Genomic DNA, 26,893 nt, shown 5'->3' on the forward strand with positions numbered 1-26,893 from the left:
CCCCGGGCTGGGAGTGGGGGGCGGTCCCGCACCCCGGGCTGGGAATGGGGGGCGGCCCCGCACCCCGGGCTGGGAATGGGGGGCGGCCCCGCACCCCGGGCTGCGGGGCGGGGGGTGGTGGGCGCGGCGCTGCCCGTGCGGGGCCGCTGCGGGGCTCGGCGGGCGCCGCTCGGTTCGGCCCCGCTCCCGGCCCGTCATTGGCGGCCCCGCGGCGCTGGGAGCGGGGCGGGGAGGCGGGAGCGGCCCCCGCAGAGCCGCCGGCCCGGCCATGTGCCGACAGGGGTGGCTGCTGCCTGCTGCCTGCTCCGCGCCCGCCGCTGCCGCCCGCCTCCTCAGCCTCCTTTCTGCCGCTTATTTTTAATAATTTTTTTTAATCGTTATTCCATTTTTAAGATTTTTTTTTTTTAAACCGTTTATTTTGGTATTGATGCTCTCCGAGCGGGAGACTTCGGGAGACGCGGTCCTCACCTGAGCGAGCCGGCCCCATTCCCCCGTGTGAAGGTAAGCGGAGCGGGAGAAGGCACCGGCGCGGGGGCTCCGCGGGACCCCCCGGCTCTGCCGGGCCCCTTCTCCCCGTCTCTCCCAGCGCTGGGGTCGCTCGCGGTGTTTTTTCCCTGTTTGCTTCGCTCCCGCCCCCGCCGCCCGCTTCCCGGTGCATCCGAAACTGCCTGGGATCGCTGCTCCGGGGAACCGGCAGCGAACCCCGCATCCCGGGGATGCCTGCAAGGAGGGCAGCAGGCACAGGACCGCCCCGGCTGCCGGGAGTGGGCTGGGAAGGGATTTGGAGGGGGAGAGGTGAGGAGGGACATGGAGAACTGCACGGCATCCGCTCCCCCACAGCCTGCCCGGAGGGACCGGGCAACTCCCGCCACCTCAGACCTGCGTGAAAATACTGGGGTGCTCCAGGCTCGGTTTCCCCTCATCCTACAGCATCTTCAGCTCCAAAGCCTACGAGGGCTGTCATGAAAGCACCTTTCAGGGATGGAGTGGAAAAGCTGCCCCCATCCCTGGGTGCGCAGGTCGTGTCCTTCTCTGCCCCAGGGACACCTCGGTCCCCTTTGCACACTGAGAGTGGGACTGGAACCGGCCTCTCTTCATTGTCTGGACATCTCACCTGGAGCCATGTGATTCACTTTGTTTCCATCTCATGTGCTGGCCCCAGAGGACATCAGAATTCCCCTCTCCATCCCAATGAGTTTGTAGGACACCCCAGTCCTGGGTTAGGTAGGAAACCATCCCATTAGCTCACAGCCAGCACAGCAGCGGTGAGGGAGAGGGATCCAGGGCAGCATGCGAGGAAGGTGATGGCACAGTCACCTGTGGGTTGTTTTTGTCACTCTGCATCCAGCAGCCATGGAGGTCTGTGCTCTCAGAGCCACATGGATGCTGTTCAGCACATTAAAGGTAGCCTGAGGGCTCAGGGGGGCTGTGGGAGGGAGAGAGAAATCCCCCAAGGGAAGATGGCTTTTCATTTCCCCATATCGACCGCTTTCAGACAGGATTATTTATATTTGACATAACAGATCACCAAACTTGGGAGGGAGTGGGGGTGTGCTCATACTCATTAAGGTAGACAGTTCTCTAGCAGAATAAATTCAAGGTAAGAGAAGACGGCACTTTGAGGTTCAACAGATTGTCTTCCAGCCCGAAACGAGCAGCGAAATCAGCATAAAACCTAGAAGGGAAAACTCTGCACTTCAGTCTGTCATGATGTATGGCTGTCATTTTAGGGAACCAGGCGGGTTATCCCGATTTTTAGAGTGCAGATGGTGCTCCTGGGTGACTTCATTTGAGCAAAAGTACCCAGTAGGATGGGGTTTTTAGTCATCACATCTTGTTTTCACTGAGGAAGCATCTAAATGATAGTGCTGTGAGGGAAAGCAGTTGACATGAATTGTGCATGGAAGTGAGTGCCTGAACTATCCCACACCTGTGCTGAGGCTCCTGCCCCACTGCAATGGCTTGTGAATGACTGGAGGTTGTTTGCAGTCTCTGTTGCTGATTTCCTTCTTGCCTGAAACGAGCAGAAAGGTGCATTAGGGGCTGTCAGTTGGTGAAAAGAGATTTTAAACACCTTAAAGATTCTGCAACTGTAATTAGAAGTGTAACCTCCTTCCTCTTCATGTCAGGATTTCTGTGCAGAGTGATGACAGGACTTCTTAAGGAATGGTGCTGGTGCTCAGGAGAGATAAAGAACTTCAACAAAATCCCCTGCAAAGCTACTGATGTTGATTTATCACCCCACAGTACATTGGTTCTCGTTCAGAAAGGATGTGGGGATTTCAGGGAAAGGAAGGAAACAGCATTTCTTCCTTTCTGGTTTGTTGCCAGTGGGTACAGATGACAAACACGGGCAGCTCTGAAATACCTGTGCCTACCTGGGCACAGCGAGTGGCAGAACATCACCAGTGCTGGGGCTCCTGGCTGTGTCCTCGCTGCTTTCCAGCAAAGCCTGGTGGAGGGTCTGGCTGTCACATCTCCTGACCCTTTTCCATTGAATCTCTGGCAGTCCCTAAACCCTCGTGGCGGTGACACGAGAGTCAAGCTTTGATTCAGGGGCTTTTCTCTCTGAGAGCCACAAGTTCAGCAGTGGGTAAGGGACAGACTCACTGCCCCTGGTTTACTGACCCAAGCCTTCCTAAATGTTTCCCACTCTGACCCTACAGCCATTCCTCAGCACCTCTTTAGGGTCTTTAAAAGTTTTGCTGGGTGCCAGATTCAAAGAGATAAAGGTGCTCAGTGCCCCCAGGCACTCGTGTGCAGCCCAGAGAGCTTGGCTGCATCCTCACAACCCGGCAGAGTCTGTGCCACTGACCTTTGGGATGTCAGGATGTGTCCTCAGCGCCCAGCACGTGGGGCAAGGAGGGGTTTTGCAGCTGGCCAAGCTCCAAGGGATTTGCCTGACTCAGACTTTTCCCTCTGGCTGCGCAGTGCTGGTGGAAGAAGCAGAGCTGGCTGGGTCCCTTGCCACTCGGCCTGTTCCCGTACCTGTCTGTGGTGTTGTCATGGATATGGATAAGGACATGGCCAGGAAAGAGGTGCTGCAGGCTGGCAGGGCTCCTGCAGCCACGGCTGGTGATGCAGCTTGCGACATTGAAGTGGTGCAGGGAAGGATGGAGCAGAGGTGGCAGCTGTTGGGGTCGAACTTGCAGCTCATTCCCCATTTAAATTGCATTTTCTCCCAGGTCATTGGGTGTTATCTCCTTCTCTCCTTGTAATCTCTTATGGTAGACTTGGCTCCCCCTTTGCCTGAGCAAACAGCCTTTAACCCAGCAGTGCAGATGGGCAGAGGGGTGACAGATAGGTGGGTGGTGAACTCTGACCCTCTCCAGACCTTTCAGCCACATTCAGCTCACAGCCAGTACCAAACCAGACAGGGCTGGGACCTCAGGAACCTGCGAGAGCAGCCCTGGGCAGAGGGAACGGTTGGGGAACAAAATTAAAGGTCAGAATAATGTTTTGAAATATCCCTGGACCTCTTTGTCCCTGGAAAGGTTAATAACAGCCTTGACCCATTAACAGCAGTTCAGGGCAGCAGCAGGAGGACCAGGCTCCATGGAGATGTGATTCTCAAGGTGTCAGAGGCATCACTGAGTGGGGACAGGACTTGATTTAGGGCAGAATCACCACGATGATGATTTTACCCCATCCTATGTGTCCAAGAGTACTGATTTCTCTCTGGAGCTGAGCATCAGCGGGGAGAATGTTGGGTCCAGCACCTCCCTCAGCGTGAGCTCCCCTTGGCAGGACAAGGAGTGGAGACAGGACATGAACCAGGGGCTGGTGAGTTCTGTCAGCCTCTCACTTCAGACAGAGCCTTCTCCTGCTCATTGAACCATCCCCTGTGATGGCTCAGAGCTGACATTTAACTCCACTCCCAGCAATGGCACAAGCCGAGCTGAGGCATCACCAGGGCAGCTCAGGCCCTGCTCACCATCTCCAGTGCTTCTCCCGCAGGACAAAAGCCACCTGCAGCCACAGACGTGGATGTTGTCGGTGTGCTGAGCTTCTCTGGACAGCAACACTGATGTTTTCCTGTGCTGGAACCTGGAAAACATGTGCCATTTGCCACCTGCCCATGAGCTGAAGGAGGGAAGGATGCAGCTCCTACACGGGGCTCAGTGGAAGGTACACACGACTCTGCTACCCTGGGAAATAACTCTCTGCTCCACAGCTTTTATCAAGGAGATGGAAACTTGTCATATTCTTTTTGCAACCATATCTGACATTATCCAAGCAATTTGCCTTTGGTGTGTTTCCAGAAATAGTCAGGCCTACGGTAGGCAGGGGCGACATCTGGATGCATTACTGTTGAGTTCAGAAACATTCAGTAAACAAGACAGGATCTATTGTTTAAAGGTTGTTTCAAAAGGCTCCCAGCGACTTAGCTGGCTGTGCAGTGGGGAAAGCTTTAATGGCACTGTGGTAATTGCCTTTTCTGAAGGCCGCTTTAGAGGGAACTTACCAAAAACCCAAAAGTAAGGCTCAGCCTGTCCCAGCCAGGTGAGGGACCTGATCCAAGCTGAAAATGTGAGGGGGGTTTGCTCTTTGCTTCAGTGCTGGTGGGGTCAAACCTGGGGAGTGGCTGAAGGAAGAGCAGGTTGGGTGGCACAGATGGGGGATGCAGGGGAGCTCACCAGCACTTCCAACGATAAAAAAAGGTCTCAGATCAGCATAATAGGGCAGCAAGATTCACATCAGCAGGAGAAAGAGCCCTCCCCGAGGCACTGAGGAGAAAATAAATGTCATTTAGCCATGGATAAAGCAGCTGCCTCTGAGCACCTGGAGGCTCTGCAGGGAGAGGGGCCTGGGGGGCTGCCAGGGCTCAGTGGGGCCAGAGCAGGAGCCACTTGAAGCCCACGCCTCTATTCAGCCCGCCCCAGAGCACTGAATTCATCTCTATTAAAAAAAGGGAAAGTGAATTCCTGCCAGGAGCCAGGGGCCAGCTGTCCTCCCCTCCCCTGGCCCAGGTGACAGGGATGTGGAGGAAGGGATGAGCTGTGGCTCTGCTGCCACTCGCACACCTGCACGTGCTCCTGGCAGCAGCCACTGCTGGCTGCTCTCCTCGACCCCAGGGCAGGCAGAATTCACGCTCACTGATGATTTCCTGCCCCTCAGAGAGGAAATCCTGTCGTGTGCTCACCTACCTTCCTGTTTCACCAGTGTTTTTCTCTGAGGGGCATTGGGGTGAGGGAATTCCACCCACTGGAGCCCTGGGGCCAAGCAGAAGGCTCTGCCTGCAGCAGGACCGTGCTGTCCCACTGCCTCCAGCCCTCCTCTGCCTCACCTGGGGCTGCTGTGAGGCCGTGTCAGTGCTGCAGGCTCCCAGTGCTGGGGAGCCCTTTGGAGCTGCTCTGATCCCACACACCCAGCCTGCTGCCCAGCCCTCCCTTTCCCCTTCTGTTCACCCACTGCTGCTCCAGCCCTGCCCTCCTGCTCCACAGCCCCGTCCTCCTCTTCCTCCCTTTCCGAGATAACAGTCACAAAATCCTTAGGTGCTGAGATAGCCACGGGAAACTGCCCGAAAAACAGGCTTTGGTGAAAAAGCGTTTTTTCCCTTTGAATTGCTACTGAAGTCCAGCTTAGGCTCTGTCAAGGCTGAGCATGGCCTCTCCTGGGGAGGGGATCAAGGAGATGATCTTGCTCAGTGGGGGACGGAGCCCTGGGCACCACCAGCTTTAGGTCTGGCTCTGAGGCCATGGCTTTGCTGTAGGTACGAGTTCATCGCCGGCTCTGAGCTGCAGAGCTCATAAGCTCATTACACTGGGGGAGCTGCAAGTGCTGAGCAGGCCACACAGCTGGGATTTCCCCCCCTTCCTTCCCATCTTAGCAAACCAGCAGGAAAAATGCTGTGTGGTTGCATTTTTTTTTCCCAGTGCAGAGCTGGTCCCTGGACCACGATGGACCAGAGTGGCCTCTTGTAGCACTGCCTTGTCCCCACAGAGCTGGCACCAGGCAAAACCTGCTCCTCTCTTTGCTCACAGATTGTTTGGGATTAAAGGGGGAAATCCATCAGTATAAATGCCAGAAAAGTGGCTGCCAGAGTGAGAGAAACCCCCAGACTGCTGGGTGATGGGGCTGTTTTTAAATGCCCTGCGTTTCACTTCAGCCTTGTGATGGATTCCTGGTCTCCCCAACCTCTCCCCAGCTCGGTTCACTTCAGCTGAACGGGATCAAAATGCCTTGAGGTTCAAAATTCACCGACTGGCACTGATCACAGCAGAGAGAAGTGGACTTTGTTGTAAAAGATGACACAGAGGCTCCGTTGGGGCTGGAATTTGCTGTGATGCTGCGGGAGCGTGCCGGGAGCGAGGGGGATTTCGCAGGGAAGCGTCAGACGAGTCCCCGGAGCGGCTGCAAAAATCACAGCTCTGCTGAAGCATCACTCACAGGAACGGCTTCCCGCGAGAAAAATAACTTACCTACAGAGAGCTTTGCTCGCTTCTCTTCCAGATATTCCACCTTCGCTTCTCCCTGGGGTGTTAGGGTGCTTCTGCCTGGGAAATGCTGTGGTATTTCCGAGGTGGCCGGCAGGGACAGTGCGATCCCGGCACAGAGCTCCGGTTTGTTTGTTTGGAAAGCCGCGTCTGCTTCCCGCTGTAGGCAGAGGGTGCTGCTCGGGCTTTGCCATGCAAAGCCTGGATTCCAAAGTCTGGGTTCCCTGCGCTCCCCGCCTGCATTTGGGTTTGGATCCATCACGGATCTTCCTGCCTGAGCTTTGGCAAAGCATTAACTCTCTCCTTTACCTGCTGCCTGCCTTCTGGGCGAGGTGCCAGCGAGTGCAGGGAGGCTCTCCCTGACGGAGAGCTCCTGCATCCTCCCTGCGGGCAGCGATGCTCCTCCTGCCTCCCGCTCTGCCGCCAGAGCAGCGGCCAGCGCGATGCCTCTCTTTACTCAACACAACGCGCAGGAGTGACAGGGGAAAGCCGAGCTTCCTCTAAACAAGAGGCATTTTGGGGCAATCCAAGCCGTTTCCTGGGAGGAATTACAGCTCGGCTTGGAGGTGTCCCAGCTGCGGGAGGGGGGTTGAGGAGATGCACGGCCTCGCTGGTGGGGATCTCTCCCCATCTTCCCCGCGAGTGCAAGCAGGGATGTGCAGGGATGCAGGCGCTCCTGTGGAACGGGAAGGAGGTGTCTCGGTCTGATTGGTGTTGCCTGCTGGGAAGCTAAGCCCTGGGAAGATTAGCGGTGGGATCTGGGGGAAAATAGCTCTGCTGAGAGAGTGGGAGTGAAGTTGGGAGGGGAAGGATAATGAGCGCTGATTTGCGTTTGTTGTTAGGAGAATTTAGTGGGTTTATTGTTATGTTACACAAAGGAGCAACTGGGGTAATAATTCCAACTTATGGCTGTCCCGTGGGCTTCTTGTGTGGCTTTCTCCTTGTGCAAACAGTGACAGGCACCAAGCTGCCACTGCCTGTGGCTGCAGCTCTGCCAGGAGAGCTGAGCCAGCCCCACTTCCACATCCAAATGCATGACAATGCTTGAGAGGTGTTTCTCAAAGCCCTCCAGGTGATGTCTCCCATCCAGCTGTCAACAAAGCCATTTTCTGAGTGACTGCCACAGTTAAGGTCCACCCAGAGCAGGGAATGTGCTCCTGGCTGGGGATTGGACTTGGTGACCTTTAAAGGTCCCTTCCCACCCAAACCAGTCTGTGATTCCAAGGGCAGCACGGGTCTCCAGCACTGGCATCACTGAGCTTTCAGGTCTCTCCTCTTTGCAGGGGAGACATGGTGGGCACCAGGGTGCCCAGAGAAGCTGTGGCTGCCCCTGGATCCCTGGAAGGGCCCAAGGCCAGGTTGGGCAGGGCTTGAAGCAACCTGGGATGGTGGAAGGTGTCTCTGCCCATGGCAGGGGGTGGAATGAGAGGGGCTTTAAGGTCTCTCCCAACCCAGACCAGTCTGGGATTCTGTGATCCCCTGTGACCACCACTGGATGTGACATCCCATGGGCAGGCCCAGCCCCCTAAGATAAAGACAAGAGCAATGAATATTAGACAGTTGCAGATGATTTTTTTCTGATTTGCAACATTTCAGCTTTGCTGTTTTCTTGAGAGTTATTCCTGATTCTCACAGCAGCTCGTGGGAGCAGATTCAGCCCACAGAAAGTGGAGTTTTCTTAGTTGCACCTATTTTCCCTTGTGTTTCTGGCACCATATTTTTGTTTATGTTGTATTTTCAAAGAAAACAATGCAGGTTACAGAAAACACAAAACAGTGACACCAGTTTCTGAAAAAACAAGCACTGATCTTGTTTTCTGGGTACCATTAGAAATACTATATACTGTTGAATGTTCAGATTGGCAGGCAAAGGGTTAGTCTGTAAAACACTGTCTGCCTTGATGGGTAGTAAATATAAAGTGTGAAGATTGCTGGGCTGTGGCAGAACTGTTGATTGCAGAGGATTAGAGTTGCTCAGCCCCAGGGATGCATGAAACTGGCACAAAACTGCTGCTGGAGTTTTGCTCAAAAAGAGAAGGGTCCTAAAAATGAATACAGGCTTTCCAGGACCTGAAATGAAAAGGGTTTTGTTTGATTGGGCTGTTAACATCACCTTGTAACCCAAATATCACAGGCTTGTGCAATTCGATGATAGTCCCAATTAAACAGATCAGAAGCAGCACTGAAGCATCCTGGGCTCCCAGCAGAAATCCCTGGGCTCCCACACACTCCATTCTCTGCTCTGTCAAGCCCAGGAGCAGTGGCAGCCAGGCTGGAAGGTGGTTTTTAACCAGGTCTGTGATTTGGACCAGCAGTGAATGCATTCCTGATTTCCAGAGGAGATTTCTGGCCTGTTGGACTTCCCAAAGGGGCATCTTCTGCAGGAACAGCTCCATTGCACATTTTCAGGGGCTCTTCTGTGCCAAGGCACTGGGCACTGGGAAGATGCTCACATTTTTACAGCTCTGGGTTTTGTAGGACTCAGGCTTCAGCTCTCTGTCTGGTTCACATTGAGGCAGGATGGTAATGAAGGGCTCCATGGGGGAGGTGGTGCCTGGAGAGCTCAGAAAATCACTGAAGGTTTTGCTGATTTGGTTCTGGTCTCCCAGTCCATCCCAAGTCAGCTCAGAAAATCAGCAGCTTTGCTAATTTGGTTCTGGGCTCCCAGTCCAGCACATTAACTTACAGTAAAAATGTGGTGAACCCCGGATGCAGGAAGAAATGACGATGTCTGCTCCAGATCAGAAGGCTGAAGGCTAGCTTTATTAAAACGAGACTATATTACATTAATATACTATTTAAAGAGATACTATCCTATTCTACATACTTACATCTTACCTATCTAACTCACAAACTCGTGACTCTGCTGAGAGCCCGAGCCACAGCCGGATCCCGTTGGTCACTGACCCCAAACAACCTTCACCAGAACCAACCCAGCAACCACTGCAGGTGAACAATCTCCACACCACATTCCACATGGGGAAAACAAAGGGGCAGAGAGAAAGATTGTTTTCTCTGCTTCTCTCTGTGCTTCTCCTGAGAGACGGAATTGTGTCTCTCTGTCCAGAGGATGTGACTGTCACATTAACTGTGTTATTTAGCAGAGAACACTCCTGCTTCCCGAGGAGTTCCAACAACTGCGTTCAGGCAAAGCGAGCTCACGGGGCAAGGGAGGAAAGCTGGAATCCAGCTGGGATTTGGGGGTGCTGTGTGAGCCTCCTCCTGCTTCCCAGGATGGGTGGAAGTATTTCTGTGGGCTCGTCCCTGGGGAGGTCAGGGCTCTGACCCCTCCCAGGGCTGCTGTGGGTGCCTTCAGACAGGCTCGGGGTGGGACTCAGAGCACTGGTCTGAGGCTTGGCTTTCTGAGGGAAGACCCCTGGCATTTTGTGATGCTTTGAGGTGCTGCCAGTCAGTCAAGCAAGGAAAGAAGGAGCTGTAGGATGTGCCAGCACTGAGCAGAAGCTTCTGATCACACCCATCCTTCTCACCTCGCCTGCCTCAGTTTCCCACATTTCGGTGCCTGTGGCAGCATTTCTCTGTCTGCTGGGCACGGCAAGGCGGTGGCAGATGAGGATCAGGAGCCACTGCCTCACTCTCAAGGGCCTCTCCAGCACCAAGGAGTCATTTCAAAGGCAGGGCTGGTGCCATCCCCGTGCTGACGAGAGGCAAGAAGATCCCTCACACATGTTCTGCCTTCGGAAAGATGCTGTCCCTGGGAACAGTCAGTATTTCAAACATCTGATCCCAGCCCACGTGGGCTTGAGCAGAGCAATATGTGTGAAGGTTTAAACTCTGTTTCTTTATTCTTCTAATGAGGGTTTTCAGCTGAGCTGTGTGAGTTCCTTTATGTTTTTCATTCTTTCAGTCATGATTTTGTTGTTGTGGGGTTGTCGTTTTGGTGGTTTTTTTTTTTTTTCCTCTGAGTTAAATCTTTCCTTCTCTCATCTCCCAGGAAAAGCTGTAACAAAATTAAGGTGAGGAAAAAGGGGAAAAATTACTGGAACTGGTTCATGGTAAGTTGCCAAGAATCTGAAAATTACCCTCTCAGACGGTCTGTATTAATTCCCTGATGCAGCAATGATAAATCCTTATTAAAGAGGATAACATAAGGAGATTTACTTCCTGTAGAAAAACTCCAGGGTGCAAATAATGAGGAAGCCCATCTCCCTATTGTCCATGATCCCTGGAAGTGTCCAAGGGGAGGCTGGACAGGGCTTAGGGATAGGGAAAGGTGTTCCCCCCATGGGAGGGGGTGGAATGAGATGAAATTTAAGGTCCCTCCAACCCAAACCAGTCTGGAATTCTGTGGTTCTGTGATCACTTTTGCAAATGCTGACACCAGCCCTAAGGGGGTGACATTACATTGAACAAAGGACATGGAGGGGGAGGCAGGCAAGTCCCCTGTCCCAGGTGCTGTGGGCAGTGTCTCTGCCCTGGCAGCTGCCCTAAACCTCTGCACTTCCCTGCTTGCAGCAGCTCCCCGAGTCCCTGCGGTCCAGCCCCGGGAGCAGCAGGCAGAAAGGATTTAAATGCAGCAGTTTTTGTCCTCTGACCATGTGGAACAGCCTGAAGGTTCCTCTCACTCACCGTGTGATGAGTGAGGGGCTCCTGCCCTCCCACCCCAAGTGCAGCTCATGCCCTGCCCCAGCACCAGGGCAGGGAACGCGTGCCAAACTCCAGTCCTTCACATTTATGTGTTATTTCCAAGATCCCTGAGCTCCCCCTCTCTTCTCCTCGTCTTTATTCATGCACCACGCTGCCTTGCTGGGCTGGAGTGGGAAAAAACACTCTGCTTGTGCCTCATTACAGGGCTTGAGCCAGAGCCTTCACCAGAGCGATGTAAAGCTGTAGCTATGGAAACTCCCAACCATTTTTTCTTTTTTTTTTTCTTTTTTTTTTTTTTTTCTTTTTTTTTTTTTTTGAGAGCAGCAACGTATGTCTCTTTGGAGATCCCAGGCAGAGCTGCCTGCAGCACCCAGGGAGTCCCCTGGTGTCACAGAGCAGCAGCAGGAGCTGGAAGCACAGAGCCAGGTCTGTGTCCCCAGGGCAGGGGAGGGGGACTGAGGAGGAAAAAGTGGGTTACATGGAAAGCCAGAGCCCAGGACAGCTCAGGGATGCTGGGGGGAGTGGTGTGATGCTGATGGAGATGTCACCAGCTGCCAGACAGCCACCCACAGCTGGCAGGGGTGGGCAGGGACAGAGGGGTGCTGTGAGGGCTGTGTCTGAGCAGAGATGGGATGAGCACAGTCCTGGGGGGTGCAGGTGGGAATTTGGGACTGCTGAGCCATCTCCAGCACCCAGGAGGACCCATCTGCTGTGGATGAGCCTGGGAATTTGTGAGTAGCCCTCTCCCAACAGGGCACAACAGAGAGTGAAGTGCCCTCTGCTCATAAAATATGACAGAGGGGTGTGTTGGTGTCCCTGAAGCTCTCAGGTTGCTGCATTTTATTTTAAAGGAGCTCCCTGGATCCCAGCCTGGATCTGTGACTCCTGAGCAAAGGGAGGCAGGATGTGCAGCTCACAAAGGCTTTAATCTGCTGAGGATCTTCCCATCCCACAGAGATGTGTTCACACCCCTCGGAAGTGCAGAGCTGTTGGATTTACTGCTCACTGGCAGCGTTCACTGAACGTGCCCTTCCTCCCCAGCTGATCCATGGCTCAGCAGCAGCTCGGGATCGATGGCTCCTGCAGCTCCCAGGACATCTCTGGGGTCACCGGGTCAGGCGTGGGGCTCATCCTTCCCAAACACTGCTGTAGGGCTGGCTGGAGCATGGGGCTGCTCCCACCTCACTCCTCACCCTGTGCCTGGCCAGGTGGAAGGCTCCTCATCTGGAAATGGGCTGGAATTTGATGGATTTCAGGCAATCTGGCTTTAAAAGCAGAGCCGTGACCAACTTCCCTGTCTGGAAATTGGGTGTTGGGGTAGCAGCACTGTCCCTGTCAGGCATGGCACTGCCAGAGCTCCTGGGATGAGCCAGAGCTCCTGGGATGAGCCAGGGCTGTGTCCCAGCCGTGCAGGGAGGCTGAAGGTGCAGCTGGGGCAGCATGGCCAGGCAGGGCTCTGTGTGTGGCTTTGGGCCTGCCTGAAGCAGAAGCCAAAAGGTGCAAACACGAGCTCTGAAGCATTCAGGGCTTCCATTAGCACAGGATGGATGGCAGCAGAGGTGCCTCAGTCCATGATTTCCCATAGGGATGATTCTCAGTGCAGAGGCTGTGGCATGTGCAGAGCCACAAATCCCAGGAGCTAGAGCTGCCACAGGGAAAGTTTCTGGTTCTGCTGCTCTGTGTGGCCATCAGAGGGTACCAGGACCTTGCTGTTCCTCTGTGCAGTGTCCCTGGCCTGCAAATCCTTGTTCCCAGGGTCGTTGTGGATGGCAGTGCTGATCCCATCCCAGCTGCAGTGCTGATGCCCCTGGGAGCAGGAGGCAGCTCCAGCTCCCAGCCAGGGCTGTCATCAGCTCAGAGCTCACCCGGTGACTCTGTGTGTTTGCCACCCTCATGGCCCAGCAGTGCTGTCTGAGCCATGAAACCCCGTTCTTGAGGCATTTCCTGGGAGATGGGACAGCAGGAATGTTGGAGTGAGCCACTGGTGTCAGACAGCAGCTCCCACAGAGCTCTTGGAGCAGCAGCTTCTGGTGTTCAGTGTGAGGATCTTTCAAAATCCATGTGAATGGAGCAATTCTGGAAAGAGTCGCTCTTTCAGAAGAACAAATTCCCTTTTTTTTTTCCACTTTTGGTGCATTGGTTCAGCAGCGTTTTCTGACAATTAAGGCTTTTTGATCTCTCTGACGATGCCTTTCTGGGGGACTGCAGCGAGCTCTGCTGTGAGGTGGTGGAGAGGGAGCACTGCCTGTTGGTGAACGCAGCAGGGAGAAGTCCTCATCAGGAGTGAGGTTTATAGTTGGCTCTCACTGAGCTTTTCAGGTTGGCCAAGGAACGTCTCCAGCCTGCAAAACTGCCCTGCGGGGAGAAGACCCTGGGCTGGGCAGTGGGTGCTCCCCACTCCCTGACCTTTTCCCCCTCAGCAGGGATTGCAGCACCTTATCTCAGTCTGCCAATTCCCAAACCTGCTCTCCCAAGTGCTTAATACCTCAAGCTGCTTAAGCCATACTCAAGAGGTGATTAAATGATGCAGGGTGGAAAGACAGCACATCTTTCTTTTATCTTTTTCTCCTTTTTTTTTTTTTTTAAGGAGTTTAGACTGCTTATGTGTGTTTGGGATTATGGCCTGCTTTCCCAGCTGATGGATGGAAGCAATTCCTGGTGCTTAAGCAGAGTGGGATTGTTTGGGCAGTGAAAGGTTGTGACATTCACATTCTCTAGACAGAGAGACATCATTCTGTCTCTCAGGAGAAGCACAGAAAGAAGAGAAAACATTCTTTATCTCTGCTCCTTGGTTTTGCCCATGTAGAATGTGGTGTGGAGATTGTTTACCTGAAGTAATTGCTTAATTAGATTCTAGTGAAAGTTATTTAAGTTCAATAACCAATCAAATCCAACTATATCTCAAACTCTCAACAGAGACTCATGAGTTTTGCTAGCAGTTAGATAAATAAGTAAGTAAAAAGTAAGTATATAAAATAGTATAGTATGTCTTTAAATGGTATATTAATATAATATAGTATAGTTTTCATAAAGCTATCCTTCAACCTTCTAATCTAAAACCAAACATCATTTCTTCCCACATCCAAAGTTCACCACATTTTTTACTACAGAAGGTGGGACTGGGGAGGGTAAAACCCTCTGGAGTGGTTCGACAGCAGTTCTGAGATCAAGACAGAGCCTGGCTGGTTGTGAGCTCCCACTGCAGCAGCTCAGACCTGGGGGCGAGTCCATCACTGCTGCACCAGTTCCTTGGGCCTGGTTTTTTGACTTTACCTGTCCTGGATTGATGCCAACGTGGAGTTGGTGTGTAGAGGTGCATTGGAAATCAGGCGACCCCCAATGGGAAGAAAGGCTGATGTCTGCTCCAGATCAGGAGGCTGAAGGATAGCTTTATTAAAACTAGACTATATTACATTAATATACTGTTTAAAGAGAGATTATTTTATTTTACATACTTATTTCTTACCTAACAAACTCAAACTCGTGACTGCTGAGAGCCCGAGCCACAGCTGGATCCCACTGGTCACTGACCCCAAACAACCTTCACCAGGATCCAACCCAGCAACCACTGCAGGTGAACAATCTCCACACCACATTCCACATGGGGAAAACAAAGGGGCAGAGAGAAAGATTGTTTTCTCTGCTTCTCTCTGTGCTTCTCCTGAGAGACAGAATGATGTCTCTCTGTCCAGAGGATGTGAATGTCACAGGGGTGCACTGCTGGGCAGCTCACTGGCATCCCTCTGGATGTCTCCAGCAGCCCTGCCATTATCACCAGCACCTCTCTCGATGTCACCAGCATTCCTCTCGATGTCACCAACGCCCCTGCGATGCTCTCAGGATGTGGCCGTTCATTTTCACAGAGGGGCAGAGCAAGGTGGGCCCTTCACCAGTGCAGAAGTGTCCACAGTCACCTTCCCCAGTCACTTTGGAATGACGACAGCAGCACCTTCAGGGTGGCCCCTGAAGGGGACATTCCCAAGGGCAGCATCCAGGTGATTCAGCGATTCCCCCATCTCTCCCAGCAGCACAGCCTCTCTCCATGGAGCATCTGCAGACATTGAAATTCCTGCCTGGCATTGTGCTTAGTAAGCCTTCACGCCACTTTGATAAGCTGTGCAAATATTGTTTCTGTGAAGCGTGATTTGCTTGTGCTCAGTGCCATTAGTGCCTAATTAGTGCCGAGCACACATTCCCTCTGCCGGGATGGGCAACCCCTGCATCCAAGGAAACCTGAAGTGTGCTGGAAACTCAGACTGAGAGCTAATCTCTGCTGTAAAAACTGGTGCGAGAGGATCCCTGACTCTGCCGTGAACTGCTTTTTTTAACTTCAGGAAACCCCACAGACTGAAGTGGCTCTTGCTGTAGGATGGATCTCTGGAACAGCCTGAGCCTCCTCTGCTGGGTTTTGGTGTCAATGAGCTGCTGTCATACAGGAATGCAGCCTGGCTGCTCTGGCAGGTTGTGGGGGTCACACCTGATGACCTTTAAAGGTCCCTTTGACCCAAAATTCGGTTCCGTGGCAGGGACACCTGCAGAGGTGCATATACATTGTGTCCTTGGTATCTGGAAAAAGCTTATACAACAAGCAGTTGTTGGACTGACACGTGATATTTCACAAAACACTTTTCATTATAAAATCCGGGGGGTTAATTATCTGTAATACCATTTTTATATTGAATTGTAATAGGAGCAGGCAGAAGGAGCATCTCAGTGTGACCCATTTCCCACCTCAGCACTGCTCTGGGAGCACTGGGGGAGATTTTCTGGCTGCAAAGGGCTGAGCTCAGAATGGGCAGAGAGGAGAGGAACAGTCCTTGGTCCCTCCAGCCCTCTGGAGGAATTTATTGTGTGTTCTGATTGACGCAGACATGGGGCATACATCCCTAAATCACCCATCAGCTGTGTGATCCTGATGTACCTCCAGCCTTGGCTCTCACTGGCAGGGCACTAAAACCTTCCCTGGCCAGGTGCTGTCCTGCCCTCAGCCATCCCCAGGTGTCCCCTGAGCCCTGCCCAAGCCTGGGGGGTGGCTGGGATCCTGTTCTGCCCAGCTGAAGGTCCTGGCTGATAAATAATTGATCATGCACTGGGGAGAATTTCCCTTTCCAACGTGTGGTTTCTGCTCTGGACATCAGTGGGAGCTGAAGCACCAGGGGCTGTCCCAGCTGCAGGAGGGCTGGGGGACTCTCACAGGAGTCTGGGCTGTGGGTTACCCCTGTGCCACTGAGAGTGACCTCTGTAGCTGGCTTTAAGTCGGGTAAAGGCTCTAAGGCCACCAGAAGGGGACAGGTGGATGTGGAATGTTCTGTTCTCTGCTGTGTTTGCTGTTAACAGCCCTTGACAGTGTTACAGGCATCTCCCAGCTGGTGGAGCCCTCTCTGATGTGCCACGGGCTCACAGAATTCCTCTTATTCCAGGGATCATCAACAGTGGTACCTCTCAGGGTGGGGGAAGGCCCTCCTGCTCTGCTGGGGGCTGTGTCTGAGCAGAGATGGGATGAGCACAGTCCTGGGGGATGCAGGTGGGAATTTGGGACTGCTGGGATCTCTGAGCCATCTCCAGCACCCAGGAGGACCCATCTGCTGTGGATGAGCCTGGGAATTTGTGAGTAGCACTCTCCCAACAGGGCACAACAGAGAGTGAAGTGCCCTCTGCTCATAAAATATTCAAAAACCCTTGGAGCACGGAGTGCCTGGAGATGGAGTTTCCCATGGGGACAGCACTGCTGCTGGGCTGGGCAAGCATGGCGTGGTGAGATGTGTCTCCTTGTGTTGAGGAGTGCCCAGGTGGCCTTGTCAAAGCCAGGGGTCTGCAGTGACCCAGTCCACCCGCAGCCCAGCCTGGCTGTTTGAATCCCTGCAGGAACATCAGCCCCCAGGCCAGGAATGCTGCAGGAGGGGACAGGGAGCACAGGGGACTGATGCAGGCCCTCTGGTTAAAGTGTTTTTCATCTGGAAAGCCACGGGGCTGATGCAGGCCCTCTGGTTAAAGTGTTTTTCATCTGGAAAGCCCCGTTCCTGCCTGTGTTTCTGGCAGCTGCCCTGTCCGCTGGCTCTGGGATGCAAAGTCTCCTGCTGGCACCTTGCCCGGCCGTTCCCAGAGCCCAGCTCTTATTCATTGACTGGGTAGGATTACAGGAACTGGGGGAAATGCATGAGGAAGGCTGGATTTGCCACCAAACTGGTGTTGGCTCCTGGTTTCTTTGCTGCTTTCCCACCTCCCAGGCCGGTGGCAGTTCCTCCACACCGACGCTCTCTGGTGTTTGCCTTTGGGCAGAGCTGTGGCACTTAACAGAGCTCCAGGGTGGCAACAGAGGAGTGTAAGCCAGGCTTATCCTCAACTTTACAGCATCAAGGGCTCCCATCCAGTCTGCTCTGCCCCGGACAGTTCATTACAGTGGGATTTCTTGTTCTGATTCTTGTCCTGAATGCTGTCTGCACCCGCCTCTGGGACAGAAAGCAGCCAGGCCCAGTGGCTTAGGGCAGTGGCATCTGGGACAGCCAGCATCCCTCACATGCTCTCCTGTTTCCCTGGCATCGTGCTGAGCTCTTTTTCTTCCTCCTGAGGCAGGGCCTGACCGGCAGTGGCAGTGTCAGGATTTGTGGCACGTGGATGAGCTGGGAAGTGGCTGCATTGCCCACCCAGGGCAAGACCTGCAGAGCTGCTCTCCCTGCACCACGCAGGGTCAGACTCGTCTGCCCCCCACACAGCTGCTCAATGCCCAGTTTCCACACGGAACTTAAATCTCCCCAACCTCATCATCCCCCCGCTGAGGTCCTTCCCTTGGATCTTTGCCCTGGAGTGACCCAATGAGCTGGTCCCCCCCCAGCAGCCCGGATGAGGGTCAGCCTGGGGGCTGTGCCGGGGTCAGTCCCCCCTCAGAGGCCCTTCCCGGGTGCTGGAGGACACCCAGCACTCGGTGCAGAAACAACTTGTCCAAGCACAGAGCGGAGCCAGGGATGTGCTCGTGCAGAGCAGAGCCAGGACAGGCAGGACGGTGTCACTCCAGGACACGGCGCTGGCCTCCCCTGCTCCCTGCCGAGGCTGGGATGCGTGTTTTCCTTTTCTTCTCCTTTCCCTTCTCCATCTCGGCTGTTTGGAAGCACGGGGCAGAGCTGAGCCCCGCTCCCCTGCACACCCTGTGAGCCAGGGGCAGGGTCTCACACCGAGGTTCGAGCTGAGTGTCCCTGGAGCAGGGGCTGTTTCTGCCGGTGTTTGTCCCTGTGTGCTCCCCAGGGTGGGTCTCAGTTCTCTGTAGTTCCCTGGAGCAGGGGCTGTTTCTGCCGGTGTTTGTCCCTGTGTGCTCACCAGGATGGGTCTCAGCTCCCTGTAGTTCCCTGGAGCAGCAGGGGCTGTTTCTGCCAGTGTTTGTCCCTGTGTGCTCCCCAGGGTGGGTCTCAGCTCCCTGTAGTTCCCTGGAGCAGCAGGGGCTGTTTCTGCCGGTGTTTGTCCCTGTGTGCTCACCAGGGTGGGTCTCAGTTCTCTGTAGTTCCCTGGAGCAGCAGGGGCTGTTTCTGCCGGTGTTTGTCCCTGTGTGCTCACCAGGGTGGCTCTCAGTTCTCTGTAGTTCCCTGGAGCAGCAGGGGCTGTTTCTGCCGGTGTTTGTCCCTGTGTGCTCACCAGGGTGGGTCTCAGCTCCCTGTAGTTCCCTGGAGCAGGGGCTGTTTCTGCCGGTGTTTGTCCCTGTGTGCTCCCCAGGGTGAGTCTCAGCTCCCTGTAGTTCCCTGGAGCAGCAGGGGCTGTTTCTGCCGGTGTTTGTCCCTGTGTGCTCACCAGGGTGGGTCTCAGTTCTCTGTAGTTCCCTGGAGCAGCAGGGGCTGTTTCTGCCGGTGTTTGTCCCTGTGTGCTCACCAGGGTGGGTCTCAGCTCCCTGTAGTTCCCTGGAGCAGCAGGGGCTGTTTCTGCCGGTGTTTGTCCCTGTGTGCTCCCCAGGGTGGGTCTCAGCTCCTGCCTGCTCCAGCGCTGGACACCGGGCGGGATCAATCCTGCCAGCACTCGTGTCTGTGCTGCCAGCTGGCATTTTGTACCCAGTCTGGCTGTTTTGTCCGGATGTCCAGCTCCTGGGGACAGGTGAATGAGGGCAATTCCCACGTTTCGTGGTGAGTAGAGGGCTGTGCTGCCTCTGGTTCCCAGGGCTGCTGGGGGATGCAGTAGCAGCAGAGAGGGACAAGCTTTGGGATGCAGCTCTTTGCATGTAACACGCGATCTCCTTGTGCAGGCACAGCTTCAGTAGCACCAGCATTCCCTTTTTTTTAACCACTTGCCATGGCAGCACTTCCAGCTGGTGCAAAACTCTTCAGAGAGACTTTGTTACCCTGCAGATGGGAGGTGGGGTAGGATGGGACAGCTGAAAGCCTCATTTATTTAAATGTCCAGAAGATAATTCTCTAATCCCTGCAAACCCTACAAACTGGCTTAACTGGGTGCTCTGAGGAACCTCGGAGCAGTTTCCTCTTCCATCCCCAGGTCTCCTTCCCCCCCAGCTTCAGCAGGCAGGATCAAGCCAGTCCACACGAGCCTCTGGACCTGGAGCTCAGCTTTTCAGAGGCGGGTATTTGCTGGAGCCTTGGTTTGGGCTGAGCTCAGCCCCCCCAGCTGCTCGGAAGCCTTCCTCCCACGCAGCCCTCCCGAGGGGCAGCGGCTGCACGGAGCCAGGCGCAGCTGTGAGCAGCCTCTCCCCACACCGGGCACCCGTGGTGCTCCAGGGGCCGTGTTCAAGGTGCTGGGGAGGTGGAAAGAGGATGATTTGTCACCCCAACCCTTCTCCTGCCATTCGCTGTTGCTCATGAGAAGCGTCCCCCAGCCCCTGCGTTGGGCAGCTTCTCATGGCAGTGCCCAAGGGAAGACAAGAGCAGAGGCTGAGGCAGACCCGGCTCTTCGTGAGAGTTCAACCCCAAAATCCACATCCTCAGGCATGGCAGGGACAGGGAAAAGCAGGCAGGTGGCACAGGGTTGTGTGTAAAACCAAACAGCTCCTGCAGGACCTGCATCTGGGGACTGTGAAATGGTTTTGGTTTGTGGCAGCACAGCCTGTCCTTTTCACTCTGAGGAAGGAGGAGTCTTGCATCAAGCCCTGCGTGCTCCCAGCAACCCCAGGGCCACCATCCCCTGTCCCCCCCATGGCACTGGGGACCACCTTCCTACAGCAAAGGGCTGCTGGGCTGGGGGCAAACAGCCTGCGTGGAGCTACACCTCCCCTGCAGCCCCTTCCTGCCGTCTGCCAGGGATGGGTGATGTGCTGGGGGCTGAATTTGGATGGGTTCAGACATCCTTGGTAGCTGGAGGGCTCCTAAAGCTGGAGGAAGGAGCCGAGGTCTCCCGGGACTGAGTCTCCCTGCCTGCGTTCCTCAGAGCAGGGCTCCTGCATACCTTCTCCAAGACCACAGCAGAGCTGCAAAGCACTTCCTTTTACCAGGATATTTATTGCTAAATATATGAATCTGGGAGCCTGTGGAGCGTGAAATTAGGAACAAATGTAAAAAGGAGGTCTAGACAGGAATTGTTCAGCTTATGGGCCTCTGCATGCTCTGCTCCCCTCCCCCTTTGCACGCTGGAGGGTTTAAAGCTTCCAGGTATGCAGCTTTAATCAGAGAAGTATGTTTGGGGAGGGGAAAAGGGAGAAATGCAAAAGGTCCAGCTCCGGAGGGAGCAGTGGCTACGATGCCACGTCTGGCTGGGCGCGGCTGGACAGGAACCGTGGAAATTGGCTCAGTGCAGCCCTGGCTTGTGCCCCGGGGCTTTAATTAATGGGTGGAAAAGCCGGAGAGCCCTCCCTGGCAGAGCTCTGCCTGCCACCTCCCATCTCGGGCCGGCAGGGAGATGCTGATGCTGTGTGATGGGTGCAGCTCCCATCCCCGAGAGCCTGCAGGGTTGAGTGGCCACCCCAGAGCCAGGTTCCTGTCCCAGCCCTGCACCCCCTGCCCTTGGCTCCGGGGCAGCCTGGGGATTGCAAGTGGGAGCAGCAAAGGACCCAGGGATGGGCATTTCCAGCTGGCACCTGGCCCAGCCAGGCGCCTCCATCCCTCTTTAAACAGCAGCCAAAGTTTCTAAATCACAAATGCATCGTTTGCAAACCCTTCCCGTGGCTGTGCTGCTCCCCCTGAGCCTTTCCCCGAGGAATGAGGGCAGGATTTGGGCCCTGCTCTTGCCCCGTGGCCGTGGGGTGTGAGAAGGGTGTGAGAAGCTGTGGAGCCATCAGGATAAATCCCCTTCCCTCCTCCCGAGCTGCTCAGCAGCAACATAAAACGCGACGCTGCTTTATCCATTCAGCACTCACCCAACTTTAGCAGGACATTAAGTGCCTGAAAATATGGCACAGGTTTGTTTTCTTTGGAAGCAGGTTAAATCCCTGACAGATCCAGTTGCTTTTCCTCGGGTGCTGAAGTGATTTGGGGCTGGGGTGGCTGGTTTTTGGTTTAACCTGATAGCACGAGCTGGGAGCCAGCTTTGTTAAAGCACTTGGAGAGTAGGTGGTCAGGCTAGGATTTCTGCCTTAATTTATGTCTCTCCTGCTGTTCCCAGCCTGACCTAAAATGTTGCTGGGGCTTTGTTTGTGCCAGATTTAGTGCCACTGTCTCGTAGCGGCTGGCAGGTGTGAGCAGGCAGGTACCCTGTCTCCCCAGCATCCTTCCTGGGGCAAAAAGCTGTGTCTGATCCTGGGGTGGAGAGGAACTCGAGGCCTCCTGTGAGCATTCAAGGGAGGGATGCTGAGAGCAAATCCCGTGCTTGGTGTTGCAGGGCTCGTGCTGTGCATGATACACAGCATCTGCCGTCTGGGAGAGCCCAGCAGGGACAGGGACAGGGACAGGGACAGGGACAGGGACAGGGACCTTCTGCTGCTCCCTGTGCTGTGCCAGCTCCCAGGGGGCACTCCAGGGAGAGAAGGGTGCTGGTGGTACCCCAAAACTCAAGCTGAGCCACAGCATCTCTGTGATGTCCACTGACAGCTCAGCTGGGGATGTCAAACATCATCCTGCGGTGCCCCCAGAGCCCCCCCACACTGTGGCTTGGCCGTGGTGGAGGATCCTGGTGCCTCGGACAGGTCCTGCTCTCAGGGAGGGCAGCACTCCGCTCCCTGCAGTTGTTAAAGGCTCGCTTAGCAGCTGAGGTTATTCCAAATTAAAATACCACATTGTTTTCCTGGGGAAAATGGATTATAGGCTCAGAGAAAAATGAGTGCAGATCAGAAATCCTTAATGCAAGGCTCCTTTTCCCATCACTGAAGCTTTCTGCCACCAGGTAGGAGCTGGGAGAATGCCCTTGGTGCCTGGTGTTATTTCCCTTGGCTCTCCCTCCTGAGGGCAGAACAGACACATGCGACCCCAGAGCTGCTTCTCACTCAATCTCTCACCCGCTGCATGAAGTTTTTTTAACCCTTGCACCTGCAGGATGGCATTTCTGGGGACTCCTTGGTGACTTTCCACGGGTGCCCAGTGGATTCTGATTCTGCCCTTCAGAGCCCTCCTGGTTTTTAGCCCACTTCAAAGGGGGGTAAGCAGAGAGTTTGGGGCTCTGCAGCCCATCCCCTCACCCCGTGCACTTGATTTTGCAGGCTGTTAATGGAGAAGAGGGCGGATGACAGCCGGGACCGTGGTCATCACAGGTGGAATATTAGCGACTGTCATTTTACTCTGTATCATCGCCGTCCTCTGCTACTGTAGGCTCCAGGTAAGGCCAGGGGGTGCTGCAGCAGGGAGGGCCGGTGGGATGGGAGCTTTGGGGGTGCCAGCTGAGCCCCTCCCGTTTCAGTACTACTGCTGCAAGAAGGATGAATCCGAGGAGGACGAGGAGGAGCCCGACTTCGCCGTGCACTCGCACATCCCTCCGCTGCACTGCAACCGCAACGTAGTGCTGACCAACGGCCCCTCCCTGTACTCCTCATCCCCCTTCGCCAAAAAACCGACCCAGAGCCGGCCCAGCTGCCCCAGCTGCACTCCCTACGAGCCTCCAACCTCCTTCCTCCAGGAGCCCCCATCCTCCTTCCTCCAAGAGCCCCCATCCTCCTTCCTCCAAGAGCCTCCAACCTCCTTCCTCCAAGAGCCCCCAACCTCCTTCCTCCAAGAGCCCCCAACCTCCTTCCTCCAAGAGCCCCCCACATCCTTCCTGCAGGAGCCCCCCACCTTCTTCCTCCAGGAGCCCCCCGAGGACCTGCACAACGGGGGGGACCGGGTGAGCTACAAGACGGTGAGCCAGGAGGATCTGGCCCTGCCGGTGTCCAACCTGCAGGCGCTCAACCCCAACCGGCTCTCGGCCATGCGGGAGGCGTTCTCCCGCAGCCGCAGCATCAGCACGGATGTGTGAGCTGCCGCCTGCCCTCCTGGCCCCCAGCCTCCTCCACAGCGGGAACGACTGGTTGGGAATCATGGGGGGGGTTGAAAAGGGAAAAAAACAACAACAACAACAAAAAATGAAGTGAATGTATTTCTGCGGGCTGGTGGTGTAAAGGGGGAGCAGAGCAACCCCGAGTGAGGAGTGTGGGGGTGCAGCAGGAACGGGAGGTTTCCCAGCGCTGCGTTGCTTGCTTTTTTCTTTTATAAAGAGGATTTTGATATTGAGCATCTTTTTCTACAGAGGAGCTGCCCCTCCTCACCATTGGGCCGGGGGGTGATGAGGGAATGATGGGGCTCATGGGTGGCTGAAAACGGCTCGTGCTGCAGGTCAGCAGCAGCTGCTGGCGTGACCTGGGGGCCCCAGGATGCACTCACCCACCCCAAAGTGTCCTCGAGCAAAGCAAGGCTGTCACTGCCCACCCTTCTGCCAGCCCGTGCCGTGCTGCTGCCTGCTGCAGCCATGGGGGTGTCTGTGGTGCGAGTGTGCACAGCCCTGCGCCGTTCCCAGCCCATCCCACTCCTCCAGCCGGGCATTAATGCCCAGGTGCCAGGCACAATCCCCTCAGGGTTAGGATGGTGGCTGGGCCTGTCACTGGAGCCCCCCACAGTGGCCTCATGGACCCCCTGAAGGAGCTGGGCTGGGGATGTACAACCTCTGCATTACTTGGCGATGGAAATAACACACAGCACACCTTGGGATGGAGGAATATTCCTCTGGATAAGCAACATCCCTGCTCCAAGTAGTGCCAGCCACAACTTCTGACTGAGGGCTCCGTGGCACAGGGGTCGCCGTGTGTGTGCCCACCCCTTGCATGCCCATTTTTACACACATTTATTTGTTTGGGAGAGGTTTTTTAAACAAAATTAAAAGAGAAAGGACACTTTCCCCCCCATCCAGGACAGTGTCAAAAGACTTTTAAATTTAGTCAAAACCTCTGATTTGCGTTTTCCATTGAGCCATTTCCCATGGCCGGGCAGCCTGGCTGTGGCACCAGCTCTGTCCCACGCTGGATCCAGCAGGGACAGCCCTGGGGGAGCAGCAGGCACAGAGCTGGTCCCTGAGCGTGTCCCTCTGCACCAGATGTGCTGCAAAGGAGCCCTTGGGGTTACTCAGAGATTTAGGGGAGGAATTGCAGCACCGAGGGGCCTCCAGCTCTGGTTTCTCCTGGCTGTCTCCATCCCTCCCCTCCGACCTCAGCACGCTCCATGTGACAGAACACCCTGTTTCTCCTGGGCTGGGCATTATTCAGGTTAAAAGCATCACCTGGGGATGGCTGCTGAGGATGGACTGGCTGCACAGAGACTCAGATGGCCTCAGGGCTGTGCTCCAGGGGGAATTTCCTTTTTAAGGATGCTCTGGGAAGAAGCAGCCGTGGCTGCAGCCCCCGGGCTCACGGACACTGTTTGCAGCCCGGCTGGGTATTTTACTTTGAACCACGAGGGCTTTTAATTCCACAGGAAAACTTTTGAAGTACAAGTCAGTCTTTGCAAATGAGTATCTTCGACTTTCTTGGGGGGGTGGGGGCTCTGTTTGCGGTGGGGAGGGCTGGGGTGGGTTTGGTACGTGTTTAATATTCCGGGCTCGGTCCCTGTGGTCCAGCACATCCCAGAGGGATGCAGCCACTCAGACCATGCCCCCATGTACAGTTCTCACTAGGGTTTGTTCCCATGCCTTGAGCCCTTCTCTTCCCGTTTTTCGTGATTTCTCCTACCAGCCTTCCTTTCCTCCTTTTTTTCCTTGTTCCTTTCCCTTGTAGCTTGGAAATTCAGCAAATGGTTGGCTTTCACTAACCCTCACCTGGCGATCTGTTGTACAGGACTTTGGGAATCTCAGATTTGGGGAGGGAAAAAGTCAAAAAAGAAAAAAATAAAAAGAAATAAATTACTTTGACATGGGTTTTGAGGTTTGTTCTTTGTTGTTTCCAATTTTTTTTTTTTTGCCCCTGCATCTGCAGATTTGGGGTGATGTTTGCAAAGCCATCAGGAGCTCCCTGTGTGGGGTGCACACAGAAGTTTGGGGATGCTAAAGAGCCTTTGGCTCAGTGTCTGGGGGTCACACCAGTAAAAACACAGAGCAATAACCCCTTGGGAGCTTTTCTTACTGGCACCATGTGAAATCTCTTTGCTCCCAAGCCCCTGAGGAGCTTCAGGGCTGCAGCTTCTAAAGCTACAGAACCCCAAAGGGCCCCCAAAAGCCCCAAAATTCCCCCACTGTTGAGACTTTTCCTTGCATCACTGTCCAAGTAGCTGTGATTCTCCTGATTTAAAGCTGCTCTGCCTCCCCTGGGCACCAGCAAATCCCCAATTCCAGTGTTCCCAGCACTCCACTACAAACTGGAAAATAAAACAAAATACCACCATAAATATGACAACTTTATTAAAATATACATATGAGTACAAATTAATGATTATATGGATAAAGTTCACTGTCTGTAAACAAATATATTAAAAAAGAGCACGTCTTTTTTGTGATATAAAGTGCAGTTATGTTTCCATATTATATACAATATGTCAGCATCGGGGAGGGGGGTTTGTAAGGACTATGAAACTAACATTTGATTATAAGATAAAATTCTCTGAAAAAGTATACACCTACATATTACAAAAAAGGGCTCGAGTTCATTTAACAAAGGAGGATCAGCTTCCCACCACGTTAGTTCAGCTAACGAGAGCCAGCAGGTCTCGGGAGAAATCAGGAGAGAGGCACCAAACCCCATTTTGTGAAGGGAAACTTGCACTTCCCAGGGTTCACACCTTCCCCTCGCCAACCCCAACCTTGCACCGAGGGAAGAAAAAAGGACAAGACCTTGGGTGTAGCTGGAGTTTTGTGGGGTGGGGGAATCAAATATACACGATTTATGTACAGCTCTGACCCCGGGGGGCTCCCAACGTCCAGCAGCGCCAGGAGAGGAGTTCTGCTTCGGTGGGGACACGAAAACCAGGCCAAAAGCATCCTTGTCAGCAGTGTGGGGGGTGTGTGGGCAGGTGGAAGGTGGAGCCCTGGCTCGGGCAGCCCTGCCCTAGGAGTGGGGCGCGCGACAGGAGCGGCAGCAGGCTTTGCTGTAGTACCAGTGGCTGCACAGGTTCACCTTGATGGCTAAGGCACAGTTGGTTCCTGCCTGGTCCTGGCAGCTGTCGTCTGCGGGGAGAGAAAACACTCACACTTCAGCAGGTGCCTGAAAATACTTCATTTGTGGTATATACTTAATTTTAAAAAAATTTAATTTTTTTTTTAATACTTAATTTTTTTAAGTATTAAATTAAGTAAGTAAGTAAATTAAGCATTTAATTTTAAAATTTTTTTATACTTAATTTTTAAAATACTTAATTTTTGGCACAGGTTTGTTTTCTTTGGAAGCAGGTTAAATCCCTGACAGATCCAGTTGCTTTTCCTCGGGTGCTGAAGTGATTTGGGGCTGGGGTGGCTGGTTTTTGGTTTAACCTGATAGCACGAGCTGGGAGCCAGCTTTGTTAAAGCACTTGGAGAGTAGGTGGTCAGGCTAGGATTTCTGCCTTAATT

At 54.1% G+C, this 26,893-nt stretch overlaps 2 protein-coding genes across 10 annotated transcripts in view; one reads left to right on the plus strand and one right to left on the minus strand.

Moving 5' to 3' along the window:
• The first annotated feature begins 122 nt into the window (after positions 1–122).
• On the plus strand, positions 123–23,393 carry FAM163B (family with sequence similarity 163 member B). The gene is made up of 3 exons (XM_068211115.1): positions 123–501; positions 22,596–22,711; positions 22,793–23,393. Exons 2-3 carry the CDS (start codon positions 22,619–22,621, stop codon positions 23,342–23,344), a joined length of 645 nt encoding a protein of 214 aa, XP_068067216.1. The 5' UTR covers positions 123–501; positions 22,596–22,618; the 3' UTR covers positions 23,345–23,393.
• Positions 23,394–25,733: 2,340 nt separating this feature from the next.
• Positions 25,734–26,893, minus strand: part of ADAMTSL2 (ADAMTS like 2) — a 28,570-nt gene continuing 27,410 nt past the window's right edge. For all 9 annotated transcript variants that reach the window (XM_068211122.1, XM_068211121.1, XM_068211120.1 and 6 more), the window contains one exon: positions 25,734–26,512. In XM_068211122.1, coding sequence (XP_068067223.1) covers positions 26,394–26,512 — 119 coding nt within the window. In that variant the 3' untranslated portion in view covers positions 25,734–26,393. The remainder of the gene's footprint in view (positions 26,513–26,893) is intronic.

Source organism: Anomalospiza imberbis, chromosome 21, assembly GCF_031753505.1.
Source record: "Anomalospiza imberbis isolate Cuckoo-Finch-1a 21T00152 chromosome 21, ASM3175350v1, whole genome shotgun sequence".
Taxonomy (NCBI): domain Eukaryota; kingdom Metazoa; phylum Chordata; class Aves; order Passeriformes; family Viduidae; genus Anomalospiza; species Anomalospiza imberbis.